Source organism: Rattus norvegicus, chromosome 10 (genome assembly GCF_021556685.1).
Source record: "Rattus norvegicus strain SHRSP/BbbUtx chromosome 10, alternate assembly SHRSP_T2T, whole genome shotgun sequence".
Taxonomy (NCBI): Eukaryota; Metazoa; Chordata; class Mammalia; order Rodentia; family Muridae; genus Rattus; species Rattus norvegicus.
Window position 1 is genome coordinate 18,852,415 of NC_141543.1, and position 12,409 is coordinate 18,864,823.

The window sequence follows — 12,409 nt, forward strand, 5'->3', positions numbered from 1 at the left end:
GCGGAGCTGTGGCCGCACCTGAACAGCTTTAAACAAAGATGCTTTGAACAGAACTTAAGAGGTGCAGGGAAAGGACACCCGGTGCCGAGAAGCAGGGTGGGGAGGGGTTGGGGGCTGCTGCGGTCAGGCCAGGAAGCTCCAGAAGATCCTTGGCAGCTCATCTCTAAACCTGATCCTGATCCTGCTGCCCTGGAAAACCAGGTGCTGGGGCTTCTGAGCTCTTCTATTGTTTTGCTCAGTAATCCCGGCTCAGCCATGGCAGCTGACCTCACATGGGCGCTCAGACCCCAGACCCACACTCTAGATCTCAGGCCTGCGGCTGACTGCACATGGAGCCCAACCAGAACAGCCAGGATTTTAGGTCAATATGAGCTTGGAGTGGAGAATGACCAATTTCAAATTGCCACAACACCTTGGCCACAAATAGCACTATGCCCTATCAGGGATATAGTTAGTGTATTGTACTCTTTGGTTTGTGGATGTCCAGGATAGAGCAAGGAACACTAGAACTGAGCTGATGCCATGACTTTGGATCTATAAAATGATGAGATAAGAGACCTCTTTTCTTTATAAGGTTAGCCTGCTCCTGGTATTTCGTTATAGTCATGAAAAGCCAGTGAAGGAAAGGATACATTCATTCTAAGAGAGTTCCCAATGGGCAGAACTGTGCTCAGTACAGGGCTGGTATTGAAGAACTGGGACCAAGGAGAAAAGGCTGAGCAAGAGAACAGGCTGAGGCAAGATGGAGAGATACGAAGACGAGAGGACTCTATTGTGGTTCAGTGCTTGGATACAGGGAGGAAGCCAGCCTTCAGACTTGGCTTCTGCTGTCCACGGCCAAAGACCAAACTTAAGACCCACATTTAAGGGGTTGGGGATTTAGCTCAGTGGTAGAGCCCTTGCTTATTTGAGGCCCTGGATTTGACCCCCAGAAACACAGAGAAAGATGTGGGGGGAGGAGGAGGGGGAGGAGAAGGGAGGAGGGGGAGGAGGGGGAGGAGGAGGAGCAGGAGGAGGAGAAGGGGGAGGAGGGGGAGAAAGAGGAGGAGGGGGAGGAGGAGGAGGAGCAGAGGGCGGGTGGTGATGGTAGTATCAGGTAGTATCAGTTGATCCCACTGGCTCAGCTCTCTGGAGTTTGGCCTTGGCCTGTCCTCCCTCCAATACTGAGCCCTTGATAGAGTTACTCAACCTCCGTCACACCTCACTTTTCTCATCTATAAAGCCAAGCACTTGGGTGTTGTGAAGATTAGCTGGGTGAGCCGTGGGGCATGGAGTTTGGAGCAATGCCAGACACATGGCCAATTCTATAAAACTGCAGGAAGAATGGAAGACGAACTCTCCCATCCTCCTCGAACTTCAGGGACCTTCTGTTGCTCCAGGTCGGGCTGCCCCTAGAAGGTGAGTCTGAGAGCCCCCAATGCAGTGTCCGTGGCTGTTAGAAAGATTACGCACTAGTGGGGCTTGGAGTGGCCTGAGAGGAGCGCTGGGGTCAAGGGCGAAACTTTGGGGTGGGCACCCCATCTGGCACAGGTGCAGTCTGGAGTGAAGTAGCAAGGCTGGAAGAAATGGGAAATGGGATGCACGGAGCAAGGAGAGGAGTTCTGTCCGAGAGTGTGACTCAGTTCAGGGGAAAGTCTGACACCTCTGAACCTTGGGAGAAAGAAGAGCACCCCCAAACCCAATCCAAGCGGAGGCACAGACTGTGTGCTAAGCCCGTCTCCCTGTTAGACTCAGTCTTATCATAGTGGGAAGAAACAACGTGCAACAACATGCATCCTGCTCTACCTGGGCTTGCATTCCCAATAAACTAACACGCAGCTAAGCCCTGATCCTAAGACCCTAAGACGCATTGCACAGGCCATGGTGAGAGCAGGGGCGTGTGGTACTGCTGTGAGGCACTCAGGTGTGGGACTGGTGTGAGGCACTCAGTTGTACTGGTGTGATGGGGTACACTAGGTGTGGGTTATGGTAGGAGTTCTTCCCATCACTCCCCATCCCAGGCTTCTCAGCCTTCCAACAGCCTGGAGGCACAACCAACACTCCATAAGTCACTGTTCATGGTGCTTTAACAGGAGAGGGTCTGAGGCAGGATAGAAAAACAAAGAAAGTTAGACACAAAGCAAAGAAAAGGTAGGCCTCTCCCTGGAGTCTGACTGGTTTCTCCCATCTTCTGGACGCCACCTATTAGCTGGGCAGTGGTCGGGTAGTGCTAGGGAAGTTTTAGTGATTCCCCCTGTCGGCGCCTGCACTGACATAAGCTTTTTTTTTTTTTTTAAAAAAAGATTTATTTCTTTTTTTTTTTTTTTTTTTTTTTTGGTTCTTTTTTTTTCGGAGCTGGGGACCGAACCCAGGGCCTTGCGCTTCCTAGGTAAGCGCTCTACCACTGAGCTAAATCCCCAGCCCCAAGATTTATTTCTTTATTAAGTATGAGCACACTGTAGCTGTCTTCAGACACACCACAAGAGGGCATCGGATCTCACAAATCGTTTTGAGCCACCATGTTGTTGCTGGGATTTGAACTCAGGTCCTTTAGGAAGAGCAGTCAGTACTTTTTTTTTTTTTATTATTATATGTAAGTACACTGTAACTATCTTCAGACACACCAGAAGAGGGCATCAGACATACCAGAAGTGAGCCACCATGTGGTTGCTGGGATTTGAACTCAGGTCCTTTGGAAGAGCAGTCAGTGCTCTTAACCACTGAGCCATCTCTATAACCTGCTGCATTCCCCAGCTGCAGTCCTCACTCAAGACCAAGCAAGCAAGCTAGGGGTCAGCTTGAACTGTTAGGTCTGGATTTCTAAGGAAACAAGGAAAAAAGACCGACTACCTTACAGCTCCCCTGTATCTGTGAATGAATGAGCGCACTGTGGTCTTTGCCTTTAGAGCTGGCCCTGAGCTTGTTGCCCTGGCTGATCAGCATGGAATGTGTGTTCAATAAGCTGTCCCTTTAAAACTGAGATCGCTGTTCTGGTGGCTTGTGGGGTGACTCCTGGACCCTAACACCTTGTGGGGTAGTCTATCATAGCAACAGAAATGAAGCCAGGACATTCCTCTGCAGAAATCTGTTAAACCTTCTTAATAAACTCCCATTCTGCTTCTTACTATGCTAGGATGATTGGCTTCCGTCAAGTTGCAAGTTGACACAAACCTAGACCTATCTGGTAAGAAGGAAGATTAATTGAGAGAATGCCTCTATAAGATTTGACTAGCCCTGCCCCCCCAAATTTATTCTTCTTTTTTTTTTCCAGAGCTGGGGACCGAACCCAGGGCCTTGCGCTTGCTAAGCAAGCGCTCTACCACTGAGCTAAATTCCCAACCCAAAATTTATTCATTTAATGTATGTGAGTAGACTGTCACTATCTTCAGACACATCAGATGAGGGCATCAGATCCCATTACTGATGGTTGTGAGCCACCATGTGGTTGCTGGGAATTGAACTCAGGACCTCTGGAAGAGCAGCCAGTGCTCTTAGCCACTGAGCCATCATCTCTCCAGCCTGTTTTTGTTCTTTCAAGACAGGGTTCCTCTGTCGTTCACTTTGTGACAAGGCCAGGCTTGAAATTACAGAGATCTACCTACCTCTGCTTCCAGAGTCTTGGGATTAAGGGTATATGCCGCCATGCCTGGCTGGCTAGGCATACTTTAATCCCAGCACTAGGGAGGCAGAGGCAGGCAAGGATCTTAGAGTTGAAGGCCAGCCTGGTCCATGGAATGTGTGTTCCGGGACACAGCATGCTCTGTCCTGAATAACCAAACAACCAAACAACACACACCAAATTTGCTTGTGCACAGTCTGGTGGGTATTGTCTTGGTGAGTGACTGAGATGGGAGGGCATATGTCACTGTTGGCAGCACCATCCTCGGGTGGGTGGTCCTGGGTTTTATGAGGAAGCAGGCTATGAGGAGTGAGCTTCCTCCGCGCTCTCTACCTCCATGTCCCTGCCTTGAGTTCCTGCCCTCACTTCCCTCAGTGATGGAGTATGACCTGTGTGTGCTTTCTCTGTGCAGCCCTGGCTGTCCTGGAACTCGCTCTGTACACCAGGCTGACCTCAAACTCAGAGATCTATTTGCCTCTGAGTGCTGGAGTTAAAGGCGTGAGCCACCGCCGCTGGGCTTGGCTGTGGTGTTTTACCACAGCGGCAGAAACTCTTAAATAGATACCAGTTTATCCCAAAAGTCTGTTCTGCACCTAGTCAGGAACCTCAGCTTCCCGTGGAGTGGGGGCTTCTGTCCACACTCCGCTGTCACCGACAGTGGGCTGTCTGCAAACAAAGCCCCGATAAGTCATCGTGGGCCCTGGGCTAGATTACTCCAGGTGAACACAGGGAAGTGTCCCGGAAGTCACAAGGTCTCCATAATGTTTGACAAAGCATCAGCTCAGATATGCACAACGAGTTTATTGGCAAAGAAGACAAGACAAGAGCTTGGGGAAGCAGGACATCCCTACCCTAGACTCAATGTCCTGGGGCTGCAGAGAGTGCAATGGTGCTTTAGGCCCAAAGCTGCAGCCTCATGGGCTCAGGTGGGCCTCAGGAGCCAGGGAGCCTGGAGTGGAGTGAAGAACAGCAATGGCAGGGCCAGGTCATGCCTGACTGCACCATTGAGGATCATCATGGTCTTAATCCAGTCGTAGTGATGGCTGACGTTGGTGTAGATGCCAGGCAGTTTGGGCCGCCCACAGCCTACTCCCCGGCTCACGATTCCAATCTGATACCACAGACCATCCATGTTGCAGACCAAAGGTCCTCCTGAGTCACCCTGAGGAGCAGCACGGGTGGGGTTGGGGAAGAGGCCACGGGGACAGGGAACGCTGTGGGGTAGAAGACTGCTCGAGGTCTCCTCCTGGCAGCACAGAGCCTCTGCCTCTTCATCAGGAAAGCAGGGCCGTGGTTTCTACATCTGAGGGTCTCAGGGACGATGGAGAGAAATATCGTAAGGGGGAAATGAGAGGTAGGTTTATAGGCTGGGTAATTAAAGGCTATTAGTGATTTCTCGCAGATGAAGCAAAGGCAGGCTGATGGCAGACCTGGAGAGAACTCTCCCAGCCTGCAGTGAGGGAGAGGGAGGCTTCCTCAGAGCGGGCAGGCATACTCACACTGCAGGTGTCGGCGCTCCCATCCTCCGCACCGGCACAGAACACATCCCTGGTGATCAAGTGGTATCGGGAGGCAAAGCTGAAGAGTTCCTGGCATCTGCTGAGGTTTAGGACGGTAACCTGTACTTCTCGGAGGTGATAGGGTGGTGGCAGGGGCTCTTGGGGCAGGGAGAGACAGAGCACAGTATTATGGTCTCCTCTACTCCCTAGGACAAGAGGACATAGCTTCCGTGATGGTGGTGTCCCCTGCTGGTCTCCCCACACCATGGACAGTGCAGTTCCCTGAGTCACCCAATTCCTCCATGTCTGTGCTGGAAGGGCTAGCTCCTGAGCGTGCCAGTGGAGAGAGTCCCGTGCCGGAGCGCAGGCAGAGAGGGTTTAGGGATGCTGAGACGGTTCAGAGACACAGGATCCCAAGATGGAGATCCCCAAATTCACCAGCTTCGTGGTGAGTGCCTGGATTCTCAGCACGGAGGTGACAGGGTTGTGAGTTTGAGGCCAGCCTGGACTACAAAGGAAAACATTGTCTTTAAAATGTTCTCAGGGTTGGGGCTGGAAAGCTGGTAAGAGCACTTACTGCCATTGCAGGGGACCCAGGTTTAGGCCCCAGAACCCACATGAAGACTTACAGTTGTCTATTTCCATGGGAAATATTTTGATGGGTGCCTCTTCTGACATGTATGCACAAGCGCACACGTATACACACACACACACACACACACACACTCAGATACACACACCCCCACTCAGGTGAGCACACATGCACACACACACACACACACACACACACACACACACACTAAAATAAGATGAATATTTAAGAAATATTCTCGGAGAGATGATGGCTCAACGGTTAAGAACACTGACTGCTCTTCCAGAGGTTCTGAGTTCAATTCCCAGCAACCACATGGTGGCTCACAACCATCTGTAATGAGCTCTGACACCCTCTTCTGGTGTGTCTGAAGACAGCTACAGTGTACTCATATAAATAAAATAAATAAATACATCTTTAAAAAAATATTCTCAGGGACAATAGGATGGGCTCATGGGTAAAAAAGCACTTGCAGTACAAACCCAAGGATCAGAGTTCAAGCTTCACGGATACCTGATTGCCTGAGTTCAGTCCACAGAACCCAAGGGAACACCAGGCGTGGAGGTGCGAATCTGTTCTCTTTCTTCTTTCTTTCTTTCTTTCTTCCTTTCTTTCTTTCTTTCTTTCTAGATTTATTTATCTTATGGATGTGAGTACACTGCCGCTCTCTTCAGACACAACAGAAGTGCATCAGATCCCATTACTGATAGTTGTGAGTCACCATGTGGTTGCTGGGACTTGAACTTAGAACCTCTGGAAGAGCAGTCAGTGGCTTTAACCACTGAGCCATCTCTCTAGCCCCCAAGTTGTGCATCTGTAACCCCAGCAACGCACTTCATGATGGGAAGCAGAGACCGGAAAACTGCACAGGAACTCATGGGCTGGCCTGTCTTGGGTGCGCTATGCTGCAGTAGCAACAAGAAAAACAAGAGGGTGGTCCGAGCTATTCAAAGCTATTCTCAGCTAGGATGTAGAAAGTTTGGGATCAGCCTGGGCTATTCAAGACCCAACCCCAAAAACAAAGCAAGCAAGAAAAAAAAAATTATCATACCACATCCCAAAACTTATGAGACATTACAAAAGCAGTGTTTGGCAGAAACTGGAAACTGCCAATACTTACATTAGCAAAGAGGAAACCCACAAATCAACAACTTCCCCTTACATCTAAAGAAACGGAAAGGACGTGCAAATAAACCCAGAGCTGGCAGGCTGAATGGAGATGGCACACACCTTTAATCTCAGCACTCTGCCCATGAAGTGGGACCTGGGGATTGAACTCAGATCACTAGGCTTGGCAGCAAACCTCTTCATCCACATGTCAGCCCACACCAGTGCTTGAATCAGTCTTTCTGAGCATCTCCCTCTTACCCATCATGCTTAAAATGTCTATCACAATATTGTAACGCCACAACTCTACTTCATAAGAACAGTAACAAAGACAGAAGGTACAACCAGGAAATCTGAGCGAGAATCGTACTCCAACAAATTAGATCACCTGCCCACCAAGGTGGCACAGAAAAACCCCAGGAATCTCATACACTATTAAACAGACTCAAGATAGCGCCATAATAAACAAAGACATAGGATCAGCAATCAAGATTTCCTGACAAAGGAAAGTTCCCCGGGGAGCGGTTGGTGGTGTCACTGTTGAATCTACCAACATGCAAAGAAAAAAAGATCTGTGATCCTTCCTGAACTCTCCCTAACAACAGACCAGAGAAACATCTCCTGATTTACACACCCGGCCAGTGAGATCCAAGGGCTGAAGCCAGACAAACATAAAAGCCAAAACGAAAACCAGAACTCAGGACCCCTTATGCATATCCTGAAGCCAGGTGGTGATGGTGGGGCATGCCTTAAACTCCACCTAGTACTAGAGAGGTAGAGGCAGGAGAATCTCTGTGAGTTTAAGGCTAGCCTGGTCTACATAGTGAATTCCAGGACACCCAGGGGTGTGTAGAGAACCTATCTCAACAAATAAATAATTAAAAAGAAATAAGTAATAAAAAATACAAAAACATCTCAGCATGTGGCAATGAGTCCATGAGTGCAGGAAAAGGCTGTGTGTACAAGGGACCGTCGTACAGGAGATCGGTGGGAAGGCTGCATGGGAAATCAGCACAGCAGAGACACTTATCAGCAGAAGAAAAGCCAGTCCCCACCAATGCAGAGAAAGCATTTGATCAAGTTCTACAGTCTTCCATTAACAAAGCAGCGGGGTTCAATAGCCAGGCTTGGCTCCTGGGCCTGTAATCTCAGTGCTGGCGGGGACAGAAAAGGACAGGAGAGTCTCTCTGGTTCACCGGGTGCCAGCCCAGCAATGTTGGTTCGTTCATGGTACAGAGAGACTCTAATTCAAAAAAACCAAACCAAACCCAGTGTGGGACCATTGAGATGGCTTATCTGGTAAAGGCGTTTACTGCTGAGCCTGACGTCCTAGGTTCTATTCCCAGAGCCCACAAGGTAACAGGAGAGAACTGATTCCTGCTACTTGTCCTCCGACCTCCACATGCATGCTGTTGTATGCACGCACTCCTCCCCAAATAAAGTTTAAAACTATGTCTTTATGTATGCATGCTTTGTGTGTGCATATTTATTAGTGTGTAAAATAGACACACATAGAAACTGAGGTGGAGGGGTGGGTATTTAGGTCAGTGGTAGAGCGCTTGCCTAGCAAGCGCAAGGCCATGGGTTCGGTCCCCAGCTCCGAGGAAAAAAAAAAAAAAAAGAAACTGAGGTGGAGAACATTTGAGGAAGATGCCCAAAGGTTGACCTCTAACCTCTATACACACGTGCACACACACTTGTAATACTCATGGACCTGGACCCGCACATACACATGAAAAGGCACATACACTCCCCTCACCATTTCCCCCCCCCCCCAATTCCCTGCTTTTTCATAAAAGTACCAAGCCAGCTAAGAGCCAAAGGAGATCACCTCCACAAAGCCACAGCTTAATTGTGCTTCATGGTGGAAAAGAGAAAGCTTACGCTCTAGAGTAATAATGAGGGGGGCATGCCTCCTTCTTGTGCACGTATCCTGGAAGTTCTACCAGAGCAATTAGGTAAGAACGAGAAATAAGGGCTAGGCAGATGGCTCAGTGGTCAGAGGCTAAGCCAAGTTCAATCCCCAGGCCACATAATGGAAGAAGAGAACCAACTTCTTTTGTAAATTGTTCTCTCTCTCTCTCTCTCTCTCTCTCTCTCTCTCTCTCTCTCTCTCTCTCACACACACACACGCACACACATGCACACACATGTAATACACATGACACAAATGCACACATACAGCACACAATATAACATATATACACAATACACATGCACACACATATACACTCATACACACATACCAAACACACAACGCCCATGCACACAGAGTAGATGAATATCATTTTTTTTAAAAGAAAGGAATAAAGGCATTCAAGCTGGAAAGAAAAAAGGCTAAATCTTAAAGATGGGGTGATATGTGAACGAAGTCAGACCCACAGGACCACAAACTGTATTTCATTTATGGGCAGAAAATGATGGTTCCATGCTCAGAAAGCTGGGTCGTGGGTTATCAGGGTCTGTAGGGAGGAGTAAAGACCGGGTGGGAATGAAGGTCCCTGGTTGAACAGTATTGTGAACACACTGAATGGGGCGGAGCACACTCTTTTTGTAGGGTTCCTTAATTGTATGTGAATTACTATTTAAAGGGAAGCAGTTCCCGTTAAGACCACAAGGGGGCAACATTGAGGACACTGGGTTACATTTAAGAATCCCAATAGAAAAGGCCACTTTTCTCTGACTGTACTTGTGTACTTGTGTAGCAGAGCCTTCAAGGAGACAGAAAGCAGGTCTGAGCTGCCGAGGGCTATGGAATCTAGGGAAATGAGATTGAGGGAAATGGCGGAGGGTATGAAGTTTTCTTGAGTTGTGTGGTGTTGTTTGTTTGTTTTTGAGACAAGGCTACAAGTAGTCCAGGCTGGTTTCAAACTTGTTATGGAGTCCAGGATATGGAGTCTAGGACAGACGTGAACTCCAGACCTTTCTGCCTTCCCTTCCCAAGTGCTGGGATTACACCACAGTGCCCACTGAAGTTTTGTTTTGTTTCCCAAGACAGGATTTCTATTTCTGTAGTCTTGGAACTCGCTCTGTCGCCCGGGCTGGCAGCTTTCTCCTTGAAATGACGAAAATGTTGTAAATAGACAGAGGTGACAGCCTATGGCCTCACCACTCTGAACACGCCTGATCTTGGAGGTTAAATTGTCACCTAGTGAGGACTTAGAGGTATGATAATGGTGACAGTTTCACGGGAGTGTTACAATGTGTGATTTCAACACTGTTCACGTTCATAGTTTGGGGGCTTGTAAATTAAATCAGTGTCAAGGAGACCGTCCTCAGAAGGCCTTAAGCTCTCATTCCAGCTAGCTGAGGAATGCAAGCCTGGCTGAGCCCTTCTCCTGCGTATCTGGCCACTGCCGGACACCTGCTCTAGAATAGAAGGGAGCTAGCTCCTTGCAGGTGGGAACACGGTGAGAAGCAATAGGGGTGGGAGGTGGGGTGAACAGGAAGACAGGAGGCTCTCAGAGCTCCAGGAGCCAGACAGAGTAGAGCTTCAGGGCCTGCTGTGGCTGAAACGGAGGGCAGAGATAGCGCACCCACATGCCCACCCTCTGTTGCTAATCTCACTCAAATCCTCCTGGAGGGCTCCCCAGCCGGTCACCCAGCACCGGGGCTGGTGCTGGGACATGGAGGCGGAAGGCAGCACACAGACAGGCTGGATGAACTTGTTGTAGGTGACCGAGGAGGCCAGCCTCAGCAGGGCGAGGTCATGGTACTTCAGTTTGTCTTCGGAGTTTATGATGATGTCCTTTACCCTGTACCGGCCAGAGAAGGCCTCCCTGTTCCAGAAAGAAGGCTTGGAGGTCAGCTGCCCAAGCTGGACCGTCCACTTTTTTGGATCAAGGAACCTGGCAGGGAAGGAGAAAGTGATCAGGACCCTCAGGAGGCCTGCTGCCCGCCTGAGCCCACTGGGTCTCTGTGTGAGGGGCCAGCGCTGTTTATTTGCTGAGATCCCCTTTGTAGGAACAGAGCCTAGGCAGGGCATAACCCTTCTCCTGTCACTCCGAGGAGAGAAACATGAAGACCACAGTCTCCAGCAGTCTGGTCACTTCTTAAGGACACTGGGCTTCTCTAAGGAACCTGTGCAGTGCAAAGATGAATCAAAAGCTGGAGAGGCTACGGTGGGGCCTGACAGGATAGAGTGGATATCTGGTATGGGGTTGGGGATATAATTCTGGAGTGTTTGCTTAGCACGAGTGAATCCCTGGGTTTGACCCCGGGGACATTGTATAGACTCCGGCACGTGTGTGATCGTTGCATGCCAGGAGGTAGAGGCAAGAGGATCAGAAGTTCAAAGTCATCCTCTGCTAAGTAAAAAGTTCAAGGCCAACTTGGGACTCAAAACCGACCGACCAACCAACCAACCAACCAACCAACCAACCAACCAACCAACCAACCAACCAACCAACCAACCAACGTTGGTGTGGGCCTAGATAGAATCTGCCTCCAAGGGAAGGTGGAACGAGACCGGGAAGATTATTTGATTGTAAACAGCTGCAGCTCATTTTGGAGCTCAGGGTATCAGGAGGCTGCCCCATCCGGTTCCAGCCATCCCAAACTCACTTTCTAAAGCAGTGTGCAGCAGTAAGCACCCATCGGTGGCTGAGAAGGCTCCCTCCGCAGCGGTGGAACTTCCTCAAACGCAGGCTGGCCTGCCACGGCCAGCGCCCTCGCACGGATTCTATCCCGCCCACTATCCGGGACCGAATGTCATTCCGGCGGCCACACGGCACTGGGACAGACAAATAAGACACAAGGCTGAGCAGCTGAGGAAGGCCCGTAGGGTCCCCTAGGGTACATGTTTATGGGAGGAGCTGGGGAGCACCATACGACCGTACCCCCGCCCCCCTCCAATATCCCGGCGTTTTGTTGAAGAGCCAGGAGATGGCGCAGGAACCCTTCCCACGTGGTTCGCAGACACCCAGCCGTCCACAGAGCCCATCAGTCACTTGAGAGAAGCTTGATGTCTGTATTCTTGAGGCCTGTGGGGGAGGAGTAGAGAAGATGAGGCGACCTCCTCATGCCTGGCCTCTCTAGGGTTTTCTCACAGGGACTACAGTTCCTTACCTGCCGCCTGGTTTTCTTCACGCGATCCTGGGTGGAAGTGAGAGGGCGAGCTTCAATGAGCTTCCAAGTTTCCCACAATCCCCCATCACCCCCCAGTCTGGTGGATGAATCTCCTTAGCTCACCAGGCTCCCCCAGCATCACGCACACCACCAGCAGCAGCAGTAGCAGCATTGGGCCCTGTACACCCATGGCGGCCTCTCTAAAGACCGGTGCCCAGCTTTAACGTCCAGCCGCTAAAGGTTCAGTGGCGCCCCCTAGGGGAGAAGCCCCAGAGTAGGAGCTTGGCTCGGCCACCTTTCTCCCAGCTTGACTTGAGACAGCACACTCTTTCATGCGGTGTATAGGTCGATGAACCACAACCATCTTTTTTCCGTGTCAGAGCCCAGGAGCTGGATGCCTTCTCTCTTGTGTACTGACAGCTTTCTGTAGGACCAAGGCACTGGCCCCTAGCCAGCACTCCTAGGAAAAGCTCATGAACAGGCCTTAGGGTATGCTGGCTTGTGTTACAAACAGTGATGACTTTGGGTGCTGGAGAGATGGCTCAG

General features: G+C 50.1%; 1 protein-coding gene across 1 annotated transcript; it reads right to left on the reverse strand.

The window, feature by feature from the left end:
* Nucleotides 1–4,379: 4,379 nt before the first annotated feature.
* Nucleotides 4,380–12,071, reverse strand: Prss41 (serine protease 41). Its single transcript, NM_001135087.1, is given in 7 exon segments — nucleotides 4,380–4,760; nucleotides 5,098–5,255; nucleotides 10,364–10,644; nucleotides 11,360–11,528; nucleotides 11,746–11,778; nucleotides 11,864–11,890; nucleotides 11,987–12,071. Coding segments are annotated over 7 exon segments (975 nt in total). The 5' UTR covers nucleotides 12,054–12,071; the 3' UTR covers nucleotides 4,380–4,520.
* Nucleotides 12,072–12,409: the final 338 nt, after the last annotated feature.